Source organism: Tachyglossus aculeatus, chromosome 20 (assembly GCF_015852505.1).
Source record: "Tachyglossus aculeatus isolate mTacAcu1 chromosome 20, mTacAcu1.pri, whole genome shotgun sequence".
Taxonomy (NCBI): domain Eukaryota; kingdom Metazoa; phylum Chordata; class Mammalia; order Monotremata; family Tachyglossidae; genus Tachyglossus; species Tachyglossus aculeatus.
The window spans coordinates 20950613-20963917 of NC_052085.1; the positions used below are offsets into that span (position 1 = coordinate 20950613).

General features: G+C 41.7%; 1 protein-coding gene across 1 annotated transcript in view; it reads left to right on the plus strand.

The window, feature by feature from the left end:
* GUCY1A2 (guanylate cyclase 1 soluble subunit alpha 2) overlaps positions 1 to 13305 on the plus strand; it is a 173225-nt gene that overhangs the window by 66428 nt on the left and 93492 nt on the right. The window contains exon 7 of the mRNA XM_038761669.1: positions 871 to 1589. Coding sequence (XP_038617597.1) covers positions 871 to 1589 — 719 coding nt within the window. The remainder of the gene's footprint in view (positions 1 to 870; positions 1590 to 13305) is intronic.

Here is a 13305-nt window from a genome sequence, read left to right on the forward strand (position 1 = left end):
AGTGAGTGTTCAAACTGTGCCCAATCTGCTTGTCTTGGGTTTACCTCAGCACATAACAGCAGAATTTGGCAAATAGCAAGCATTTAACAAACACCACAAGTATTATTGTTATTATAATTGCCTTCCATTCAGGTTCTTTTTCCACTAAGCCACATATTTCTTTTTCATTTCTGTAAACTCACTGTGGGCAGAGAACCTGTCTACCAACTCTGTTATATTGTAGTACTCTCCCAAGTGGTTAGGAAAGCATTCTACATATGATTAATTGATTGATTGCTGTCATGACATGGCATTCTACACTTCTTGGTAAATGTCCTGTATTCCTTGTGGCATTTCCCCATGAAGCTGTGGTTTCTGCTAAAAGACTTTGAATGACATTTATATCTTGGGAAATGATACGTTAGTACCCGAATACCCATCGTTGGTTGATACCGTAATTCCCCCACATTATGCCCTGGTATAATGCATAGAGTTCAAAAGGGTTTTACCTGCAATGTTGAGAACTAAGAAAGCGTTTGGGGAAAGTGAAGCGATCCACTTGGTTTCCAGCAAAGATGGTATTTGTTAAGTACTTATATGCCATGCACTGTCCTTGAATAGAATTTCCCATCTGGTGTAGAGGCTGGGGTGATCAATCTGTCAATCATATTTATTGAGTGCTTACTGTGTTCAGAGCACTGTATTAAGTGCTTAGGAGAGTACGATATAAGAGTTGGTAGACACGTTCCCTTCCCACAAGGAGCTTATAGCCTCGGGGTTACTGTATCTCATGAACCTGAATGAATCAAAGAGTTGCAGGAAACACAGGAAGAAAGAAAACCTTCCTTCATGCCCATGCCTAATTGACATTTGTTTCCCATTTGCCTTTAGGTTTGAAGTTTGAGGACATGCAAGAAAAATTTGGGGAGGAATTCTTTAATATCTGCTTTGATGAGAACGAAAGAGTTCTCCGAGCCGTAGGTGGCACCCTGCAGGACTTTTTTAACGGGTTTGACGCTCTGCTGGAACACATTCGAACTTCATTCGAAAGACAGGTCACTCTGGAATCCCCGTCTTTCCTATGCAAAGAGCTCCCGGGAGGCCCCCTCATGCTCCACTACTTCCACCCACACCACGTCGTAGGGTTTGCGATGCCGGGGATGATAAAGGCCGCCGGTAAGAAGATCTACCGCCTGGATGTGGAAATAGAGCAGGTCACTCCGGATCCACCGGTTCCAGAGGGGTCAAACCCGGGAAACTGCAGCTGCCTGACCTTCCTCATCAAAGAACGTGCCAATGCAAATAGCCCGCAGACCTTCCCGCCGGGAACGTCGCTGGTGCCGGCCGACCTCCGCATCAACATCAGCACCTTCTGCAGGGCCTTCCCTTTCCACCTGATGTTCGACGCCAGCATGTGGGTGTTACAGCTGGGGGAGGGCCTGAGGAAGCAGCTCCGCTGCGAGACGCACAAGGCGCTGAACTTCGAGGACTGCTTCGAGATCGTCTCCCCGAAGATCGGCGCCACTTTCGAACGTGTCCTGTCGAGACTGTCCACCCCCTTCGTGATCCGCACCAGGCCGGAGGCTTCTGGCTCCGAGGACAGAGACAAGGTAGGAGGGAGAGGGCTGTGGGGAAGACCTGGGGTTTGGGAGCGGGGAGAGTTTGTCGTTTTCGGAGGCTTCGATGCCGGTCGTTTGGAAGAGGGAAAGTGCCACTTGGGAAATCAGTGGTCTCTGGATAGACGTGGAAGATTTGACCCAACTCCCTGGTGTTATGGATTATTACCTGCCTCATCTGTTGATCTATTTAATAATAACAATAATGATGGTATCTGTTAAGCGCTTAATATGTGCCAAGCACTGTTCTAAGGTCCAGGTAGACACAGGGTAATCAGGTTGTCCCACATGGGGCTCACAGTCTTAATCCCCATTTTACAGATGAGGTAACTGAGGCACTAGGAGGTTAAGTGACTTGCCCAAGGTCACACAGCAGACACGTAGCAGAGCCGGGATTAGAACCCACAACCTCTGACTCCCAAGCCAGTGCTCTTTCTACTAAGACACGCTGCTTCAACTAAGCCACGCTGCTTCTATCTCTATTTATAAAAAACAAGGACACTTAATAATAGCAATCAATACAATCAGTACAGTCAAAAATGATAGTACTTGTTTCATTTTTGGTTTGGGCCTGATGGAACAAAATTATGAATACATCCATTGATTGGAAGAGGAGCTGTGGAAAAATAAAAGTCAAGCCCTTTGCAGATACTTTATTGCAGTTTAACTATGGGACTCCCGTAGAGAAGTAGCATGGCCAGTGGAAAAAGCATGGGCCCAGGAGACAGAAGATCCGGGTTGTAACTCTGACTCTGTCACTTACTTTGGGCAAGTTTACTCAACTACTCTGTGCTTCAGTTCCCTCATCTGCCCAGTGAGGATTTGATAACTGTGCTCCCTTCTACTTAGATTGTGAACCCCATGTGAGACCTGATTACCTAGTGTTTGGCACATAGTAAGTGCTTAAAAATATACCATTATTATTATGGGCTTCAGTTTTGGCTTTGATACTGGGTCCTTCTAAGTCTCATACATTACAAGCGTAATTCAAAATAAAATTGTCATCAGAACTGTAGCTTTCTGTCGACAGATGATAATAGATGGTGATTAGACAACTGTGAGTAGTAAAACTGGGTTAGGAGATAATTATAATGCAAAAGAGTTGGTAGACACGTTCCCTGCTCACAACGAGCTTTTGCCTTGGAGCTGAGGAAGGGATGGTTAAAGGGTGTAAATGCAAGGGCGAGATGGACAGGAAAAAAAATCTATTCTAATGGAGTTGAGATGGTGGAAAAATGAGCAGGAAGCTTGAAGACTGTACTGTCAGAAGGAACAGGGAAGAGCACGGGCTGGGAGTCAGGGTGTGTGGGTCTATTCCCGGTTTTGCCACTTGTCCACTGTGTGACCTTGGGCAAGCCAATTAACTTCTCTGTATCTGTTTTCTGCAAAATGGGGATAAAGACTGTGAGCCCCATGTGGGACAACCCAATTACCTGGTGTCTACCCCAGCGCTTAGAACATAGTAAGCGTTTAACAAATACCATTATTATTATTATTACTATTATTATAATTAAGAGACTCCAGGGTCTTTAAGAACATTGTCTGGTAGAAGTATTTCCTTTTTTCCCTCTAGACTGTAAGCTTGTTATGGGCAGGAAATGTATCTGTTATGTTGTACTCTCCCAGGTGATTAGTACAGTGCTCTGCACACAGTAAGCACACAATAAATATGATTGACTGACTTTTCATTCACTTCCAGGTTAGGTAAAAACAAGCTTAAAGCTTGTTTCTTTCCCCAGAAGAAAACACATGAAAACAGAAACAAAAAGTTTTAAATCCATTATACCCAATCATACCATAAAGAGTTTGTAATTTTTACACCATGGGGGGCATTTTGTTGGAGTTATGGTGGATTCCAGGCCTGCCTTATTCAATCAATGTTGGATCTGTGATATTTTATTTCGTAGCTCCTCAGGCTCACAGACTTCTTGGAATCTAATCTAGTTTTCTGCTCCTTCTAATATCCTCACATTTGCTTGTCACAATGTGTTGGCGGTTGGTGATTTCCAAAATGAATTGGCCTGGCTAAGTTCTCTGCTTCTGGAGGCAGTGATGAGTTATGGGAAACAATGGATGACATGACTCTTTTATCTTACTAATGGCAGTGTTTCAGAAAACTTTAATAACACTGGGGAAACGGCTCAGTTTTTTTCAATATATCTTCTCTAGGACAGGGGCAATAACGCTGTCACTCATCTCCTCGACTGTTCTAAGAGAGAGAGCTGAGGAAAAATAGAGCAAGTTTTTATTTAAAAAAAAAAAACTCCATCAAATTCTTACCTTTTCTCCTCTTTTCTCCTCCTCTCCTCTAGTCCCCAAAGTTGATGGAAAATTATTTGAAGGAACAAAGTGGATATTGACCTTTTACCTCTTCTGGTCATCAAATGAGTCTCCCAAGTGTTTAGTACTGCACACAGTAAGGGCTCCATAAATACCATAGATTGATTTGATCAATTCAGGATGAACAAGACCCATCAGCCTCTCATTGATTTACCAGTTAATCGTATTTGAGCACTTACTGTGTGCAGCGCACTGTTCTAATTGCTTGACAGAGTACACATCTAACAGATGCATTCCCTGCCCATGGTGAGCTTACAGTCTAGAAGGAGAAGCAGATATTAATATAACTAAATAAAATTACAGGTATGTATATAAGTGCAGTGGGCTTGGGAGAGGGGATAAAAAAAGGGAGCAAGTCAAGGCAACGCAGAAGGACAAAGGAAAGGAGGGCTTAGGGAAGGCCTCTTGGAGGAGAAGTACCTTCAATAAGCTTTGGAAGGAGGGGAGAGTAATTATCTGCCGGATATGAAGAGGGAGGACAATCCAAGCTAGGGGCAAGACGTGGTCAAGAGTTCTGCAGTGAGATAGATGAGCAGACAAAGCTCTTTGTTTCCCCCACATCCACCCGGGTGTTTAAGGTTCCTCACTCTACCTCAGGGTTCCCTGAGAGGAAAAAGCACCCACCCACCAGTTTAACGCCAGAGCCCAACTCTGGCCCAGACCTCAACCTCCCCTATGGGCTCACACACAAACCCGACCTGATCCCTCACTCTAGGGGACTGAGATTGGAGAAGATAGGCACAAACCTGGAACAGGATGGGAATTAGTGGATGGGAAGGGGAGGCGAAGAAAGAGAATCAGGAACAGGGGATGACCGGAAGAGGAGCAGAAGTGGAATATCAGCAAGACAGTGGCAGAATTTGCCTCATTTGGTGATGTAATAATAATAATTGTTGTGTTTAAGAAGATAATAATAATAATGATGGTATTTAAGTGCTTAATATGTGCCAAGCACTGCCTCTTTTTCCACCTGTCACCTCACATTGGGCATTTTCTCAAAAGGCTCTGGTTTGGATCCCTTATTCTTCTCCCTGTAGGCTGGCTCACTATGATCTCTGATGATGCCCAACTCCACCTCACTAGCCCCAGCCTCTCACTTGCCTTTTATTGTCTCTAATTCTTGCCTTGTCCCTTTTGGGTCTCCCAGTCATAATCCCCATTTTACAGAGAGATAACTGAGGCACAGAGAAGTGAGGCGACTTGCCCAAAGTCACACAGCAGAGAAGGGCAGAACCAGGATTAGAACACAGGTCTTCTGACACCCAGGCCCGTGCCCTATCTACTAGGCCATGCTGCTTCTCTACCATGAAAGCCCAGGACCTCCCTGTGGTGATTGTGGGCAGGGAATATGTCTGTTTATTGTTTGTGTATTGTACTCTCCCAAGCATTAAAGTTCATCATCATCATCATCAATCATATTTATTGAGCGCTTACTGTGTGCAGAGCACTGTACTAAGCGCTTGGGAAGTACAAGTTGGCAACATATACAGTCCCTACCCAACAATGGGCTCACAGTCTAAAAGGGGGAGACAGAGAACGAAACCAAACATACTAAGAAAATAAAATAAATAGAATAGATATGTACAAATAAAATAAATAAATAAATAAATAGTTCAGTGCTCTGCACACAATAAACTATCAATATGATTGAATGATTAGCCTTGACGTTTCGTCCATGGACTCATCTGGTTCCTCCCTCTTCATATCTGGTCTCCACCTGCCCCCAATTTGGGATGACAGCCCCCCAATTCCCAATCCCTTCCACAAGGAAAGTCAGAAGAATTTCAGCAAGCAGAAAACTCTACTGTGGGCAAGGGGGAGTGAGTCAGGGCTGGGAAGTGGTTCAAGGGAGGGAGAGAATGGATGAGGATTTTGGTTAGGGAAGGGTTAGGGTCAGGTTAGAGTTAGGGCTCGGGTTTGGATTGGTTAAGGGAGAGGTACATGAAAGAGGCAAGAACAGCCACATGGGGAATGAGAAGCATGACAGAAACTAAAGCCAGAGATGTTGAACCAAAGGGCAAGGAAACATCTTTTTGTGGGGTGAGGGGGAGCTTGGGAAGATGAAGGTCTGCAAGTGGTCAGATCCCATGGCATTGGGCCTTATTCACTCTACGAGACGTGCCCCCCCACCCCAGCCCCCAACCAAAGACGTTCTTTTCCTTTCTTTTATAAAAATGATCAAGATTCATGCCCCATCTTTCTCTCAAAGATGGGAAGCAGCATGGCTCAATGGAAAGAGCCCGGGCTTTGGAGTCAGAGGTTGTGGGTTCAAATCCTGGCTCCGCCACTTGTCAGCTGTGTGACTTTGGGCAAGTCACTTAAATTATCTGGGCCTCAGTTCCCTCATCTATAAAATGGGGATGAAGACTGTGAGCCCCACGTGGGACAACCTGATCACCTTGTATCCACCCCAGCATTTAGAATAGTGCTTGGCACATAGTAAGCGCTTAACAAATACCAACATTTTTATTATTATTATTATTATTATTAGAAGTGATGACTGGAAACTTGGAATAAATTGATTATTCCGCTACCTCATTATGAGACTTTTCAAGGTTGGATTTCAAATCACAGTCAAACGTATTCATTATTCAAATGTCACTCACTCTGAAATGTATCCTTTTTTTCCTTCTTTAATTCTTGATAATTAGGGGAGAATTTGGGCTGCATGTCTTCCCTATCAGACCATAACACATTAGTTTTTCACAACTTGGTAATCCATGAATTGTTATAATTATGTCACAAGTCCTAAAATGATGGGTTTTTTAGTACAAATCTGAATTTCCTGAAGGAAAATAGGAATCAATTAAGAAAAAAAAATGTTCTTACAAATGCCCAGTGAAATCTAGAATTTTCATATCTCTACATTCAAAGCACTCTGGGAAGCAGCATGGTTTAATCCTGGCTCTATCACTTGCCTGCTGTGTGACCTTGGGCAAGTCACTTTATTTGTACCTCAGTTCCCTCATCAGCAAAATAGGGATTCAATATCCCTGCTCCTTCATACTTAGACTGTGAGTCTCATGTGGGACTTGATTATCTTGTATTTACCCCAGCTCTTAGTACAGTGATTGGCACATAGTAAGCACTCAACATACCAAAATTAGTATTATTGTTAATCATAATAATAATAATAACAGTAAAAATTTTGTGGTATTTATTTTAGGTTCTTAATCATTATTTAGCATGGGTTTCCAGCTTTTAACTGCAATTCAAATCTGCCAGACTACAGTTCTCCCCATCTTTAAAGCTGTTCTACAATTCTACTTACTCCAGGAAGCCTCTTTCAATTAATTCACAACTCCTTACTCATTTTATACCAACATCCTCCCTTAACATGTGTATATTATTAAATTTCTCTTCAGGGATCATGTACATATGTGTTATTTATTTATATATTTGTTTATCTGGTCATCCGATTATTTGTTCAAGTGGTTCATCCAATTTGAGCTTATACAGCTTCCTGATTTACCCTTGTTCTTTTTCTAGATGTCATTCTCTGTAAATAATATTTGTCTCCCTCACTATTCATTCACTCATTCAATCATATTTACTGAGCATTTACTGTGTAAAGAGCACTGTACTAAGCGCTTGGGAGAGTACAGTGCAACAATAAACAAACACATTCCCTGATTACAATGAGCTTACAGTCTCCTTCAATCTTAAACCTGATCTTTTGACTCTGCTTTGCTTAAGAAAGTAGCTAAAAGTTATTCTGATATAATCAATCAATTAGTGGTATTAGATTGTAGGCTTCTTGAGGTTAGGGAAATGTGTCCTGCTACTCTTTTACCTAATATTCAGTAGACACTCAATAATTGTCATTGATTGATCTTTGAAGAGAATATGACCATTTTTAAAGTTTTATTTATTTTTTTAATGGTACTTATTAAGGGCTTACTATGTGTCAGGTACTGAATTAAGCCTGGGATTGGTACAAGATAGGTTGGTCAAAGCCCCTGTCCCACATGGGACTCACATTCTAAGCCAGAGGGAAGAGGATTTAATTCTCATTCTACAGATGAGGGAAGAAATGAAGTGACTTTCCCGAGGTCACACTGCAGGGAAATGTCAGAGCCATGATTAGAACCCACGGCCTCTGACTCCACTAGGCCACCCTGCTTCTCTGCTGAACTGAATTTTCACCTGTGATATGGGTGTTTGAACTGGCTGGCAGAATTCTCAAAATTGGTAATTTCTGGTTAGAGTTCCTAATCTATCAAACATTTAATCAATAGGTTGTATTTATTCAGCACCTGTTGAGTGTGAAGCCATGTATGAAATGCTTAGGGGAGTACAACAGAACAATACAAGCATTTCCTGCCCTCAGGGAGTTTGAAACTCACCTAGGTGGGCATTACAGCCGGCCTCACTGTGGTGGCATTTTCCCCTGTACATGTGGGTATTTCCGTCATCACCAGTATTCATACAAACTGCCTGTCAGAGGTTACCTAAATGATGTGCTATTTCAGCAAAATTGTATTTCTTCCACTTTAAAAATCAGCAACATCTGTCTCTGTGGATCAGTGAAGGTGATCAGCTCTAGTGAATTGCCAGTTGGATATCTGCTTGCTTTATATTTTCCGTTTACTTTCTCTATAGTCATCTTCGTTTTCATTATCCTTTAATCGTAATTGCATTCGGAGTTCATTCATTAATTCATTCAATCGTGTTTATTGAGCACTTACTGTGTGCAGAGCACTGTACTAAGCGCTTGGGAAGTACAAGTCGGCAACATATAGAGACGGTCCCTACCCAACAATGGGCTCACAGATGTGCAGAAAGAAGTGTTTAAAAACGAAAACAGAAGTGACTTGTACTCCAACTTGTACTTCCCAAGCTCTTAGTTCAGTGCTCTGCCACAGTAAGTGTTCAATAAATATGATTGAATGAATAAATGAGAAGTGATTAACCTGCCAAGGGCAAAATAAGGTGATAGCCTAAGCAATCTGCCAAGAAGAGGATTATTTTATTAACAGAAAGGTGTGTCTGATGGTTCATATTTTTTTGTATTTTTCATGCCAGGTAAATTCTGCATTTCTCTAGACTGTAAGTTCCTCCTCCAGACTCTAAGGACCTGGTGGGCAGGGAACATGTCAAGCAACTTTATTTTACTGTATTCTTTCAAGAAGTTAGTGCAGTGCTCTTGATTGAATGATTCTATGTTAGGCTGTGAGCCCCATGTTGGGCAGGGACTGTGTCCGATTTGAATATCTTGTATCTACTCCAGTGCTTAGTACAGTAGTTGGCACATAGGAAGTGTTTAACAAGTACCATTATTATTATTATTCTAGGATTATTCTAAGTCAACCCTCCATGCCGAACAGACTCTCCTGTTATAGCATTCTTCGGTAATCAGGCATGTTCCCTGTTCATCTACTGACTCTACTTCTTGCTTGTTCTCCACTTGTTAAACAGAGGATAATACTTATATGCTTCATGGGATCGAGGCAGATTTGTAAACACGGGTAATGCATTTTCAAGGGTTAGGATAATGAACAGGTTGTTTTCTGACAATGAAGAGGTGATTCATTTTATGAACCTCTGGAGCAACTCTGAGTTCTCAAACAGTCCATTGTATGTTACCAGAGAAGAGAGGTGCTTCACTCAATCAGCTCTCTGCCTCTTACTTATCTTCCCTCCTTTCCCACTACAACCCAGTCAGGACACCTGTCTTAATAATAATAATGATGGCATTTATTAAGTGCTTACTATGTGCAAAGCACTGTTCTAAGCACTGGGGAGGTTACAAGGTGATCAGGTTGTCCCACGGGGGACTCACTGATGAGATAACTGAGGCACAGAAAAGTTAAGTGACTTGCCCCAAGTCACACAGCTGACAATTGGTGGAGCTGGGATTTGAACCCATGACCTCTGACTCCAAAGCCCAGGCTCTTTCCACTGAGCCACGCTGCTTCTCAAACATCGACCTATTTAGGGCACCTCAACTTTGTCTCTATTGATATCAGCCCCTTGCACACAGTATCCATACTGCTTGGAATTCCTAACACCTTCATGCCTGACAGTCCTCCATCCTCCCCATCTTTGAGTCCTTACTAAAATCACTTCTCCTCCAAAAAACCTTTCCTGACTCACCTCTCACCTCCCTGCCATATCCTCTATCACCTCTGTTTTATCTGTGCATTTGATTCTATACCCCATAAGCATTTTAATACTTCAGTGCCACCTGCATAGTGCTCAGGTTCAAATCTTTGTTCGTATCTGTTGCTTCCCTTACTTATAACCTATTTTAGAGTCTGTTTTCCCTACTAGAATGTAAGCTCCTTGCCGAAAGGAATCCTGCTTAGAACTCCATTGTTCTCTCCTAAGCATTGAGTATAGAGCTCTAAACACAGTAAATGTTCAATAAATACCATTGATTGATTGATTGATTTAGTGAATTTCTTTTTATTTCCAAAGATTTGATTTCCTTAAGATTTGTATGGGATTTTTGTCCATCTCATTTTTCTTCAAATATCAGGTGGGAGAATGATTTGGCACTTCCACTATCACTGTCGTCTTCGTTTTCAATTCAGTTTCCCGATTTATCTTCTTCATCCCGGCTCTGCCACTTGTCTGCTGTGGGACCTTTAGCAAGTCACTTCACTTCTCTGGGCTCAGTTCCCCTCATCTGTAAAATGGGGATGAAGCCTGTGAGCCCCACGTGGGACAGGGACTGTGTCTAACCTGATTTCCTTGTATCTACCCCAGCACTTAGTACAGTGTCTGACACATAGTAAGTGCTTAAGAAATAAAATAATAATAATAATAGTGGTAATTACCTTTTGTTCTAATAAATTGAGTGGATTATTCCAAGGGAGTAATAGTAAGTGGTATTAATGTAGTTTTTGAGCACCCATTGTACTAAGCCCGGGGAAAGGACAAGAGAATTAGATAACAAATTCCCTGTCCACGAGGAGTTTACACTCCAATGGAGGAGGCAGACATAAAAATATTTGCAAGCACCAGAAGCAGACTCAGTTCTGGAATTGAATGTGCATAGGGACCCAAGGACTGAGAATAGGTATAAATGAATATATAAGTTCTAAAGGAGGCTAGACCCCACTGTCTTCATTATGATCAGTCTACACTTTTGACATACCTTCGATCTGAGTTTTACGTCTGTGGAGTAGCGGTGGCATTTATGTAAGGCAGCACCAGAATTTTCTGGAGGCAAAACCTTGCACTTCTCCAGTAATCTTGTCAAAATTTCAGGAAATTGTAAAATGATCTCAGGAGAGTTCTTATTGGGCTTGAAGGATTTGGAAAAAGGAGAAAATAGTTTATGGCTGATTTTCAGCTACCATTTTTACCAGTTGGTCACAGATGAATAGAGGCTCAAGGTCAATTTTTACCCTAAGATTCTGCTTGACCTTTGAGAAAGCAACAGTGTAACTCAGCGGGCCAGTTCACTGACCTGGAGAGTATTCAGAAAGGATTATCGATACGTCAATATTTCCATGGCAACTCCACAGGATGCAACTCCACCCATGGGGACACACCAGCAGTTGCCTTGGCAACCTTCACTCCAATCATATCCAGAGGAAACTTCAGGCTCTGACTGTTGCTGTGGCAACCCCTCTGCTATCAACATGTTGCGAGGAGGTGGCCCAGGTGACCATGGCAACAACCTCCCAAATTCTCGAAACACGTATCTTCAACACCTTAAATTTGTTTACCTTTAAAGAAACTTCTACCTCATGTTCGGCAGTTAATTGAAAGAAGAATTAAGTAATCAGTAAATTAAGTAAGTTAAATCAGTTAATACTGATTTGTCAAAAGTTATACCAAGGGCAGCTGTTCTTCAAAGGGTGTTGGTCTTGTTTGTAGTCGTGTTTCCAGAAAAGCTGTATTCAGGCTTAGGCATTAAATTGGACTTGGATGTAATGTTGAAATACTTACAAACTTATTAGGACTTGTTCATTCATTCATTCAATCATATTTATTGAGCGCTTACTGTGTGCAGAGCACTGTACTAAGCGCTTCAGAAGTACAAGTCAACAACATATAGAGACAGTCCACACTGTCCACACTCGACCACGGGCTCACAGTCTAGAAGGGGGAGACAGATAACAAAACAGATACCTAAGGACAATTTTCTTGCTTCTCATAGCTTTAACAGCTCAAAATTCTATTCACTCATAAAATTAGAATCCACTCTCTGTGAGCTGTGAGCCTGAAATATTTGTAGCCAAAATTCTTCCCAGGTTGTGGATGAACTATCACTTTCCCTTGGGGAGATCACCTGCATCGATCACTATTTTAAGAGAAATAATAACAGTTCTAATTTTGGAAAGGACAGTGGGGAAACACTTGACTTCTCTCTTTAATTTAGGTCTCTGGAAGATACAGTCACTAGGTTTGTTATTCTTACAATCTCTGGAGAACTGAAGACAAGCTAGTTTAAAAGGAAAACAACCAAAGTTTGGGTAAAAACTTTTCTTAAAACTTCTCTTCCTCCTTCCAAGAGAGTGCAATGAATGAAATTCTGGTTAGAATTTATCTTCATCACATTATGTGATGATATTGAGAATTAGTATCAAGAAACTTCATTCTGAAGGAGCACTGATGTTTCAAGGTTTGTAGTTGTCAATACTTTGGGGATGGGACCTAAGTGAAATTATGTACCCAGCATGTTGAGGGGCAATTAAGAGAGGATAGACAATCCCATATAGTCCTGTCCACTATTTATTGTGGATTAACAAGGTCTTTGGGGATACGTCTTTTTTTGGCTAGGCAATCCATATTTTTTATGGGAATTGTTAAGCGCTTACTACATGTCAAGCACAGGTCTATGCTCTGGGGTAGATACAAATTTATCAGGTCAGACACCGTCCCTGTCCCACTTATGACTCACAATCTAAGTTGGAGAGAGGGGGATTCAATCCCCATTTTACAGAGGAGGTAAACTGAGGCACAGAGAAGATAAGTGACTTGCCCAAGGTCACATAGCAAGCAATTGGCACTGCCAGGATTAGAACTCAAGTCCTCTGATTTCCAGGCCCATGCTCTTTCCACTAGACCACACTGCTTCTCTGTATCCAATTAAGTTAGTCTATTCAGAAGTTCTGGATATTAAAACCCAAACTCCTAATCTGGTTTTCATTAGAATTATAAAGGATTAGAGGATTGTGAAACAGTACACATATTCTAGGAAGTTTGCAGAATTGCCTTTTCTGGATTTTTTTCAAAAAAGGGAGCTAAGTATTTTTCAATGCTGGAAAAGGGTCAGACTTGACTGAAAAAGGAGAGCTTGACTAAGGATTCAAACCTCTTAATACCAATCAGTCAGTGATATTTATTGAGTACTTACATGCAGAACACTGTTTTGACTAATTGGGAGAGTACAAGTACAATATTTGTACTTCCC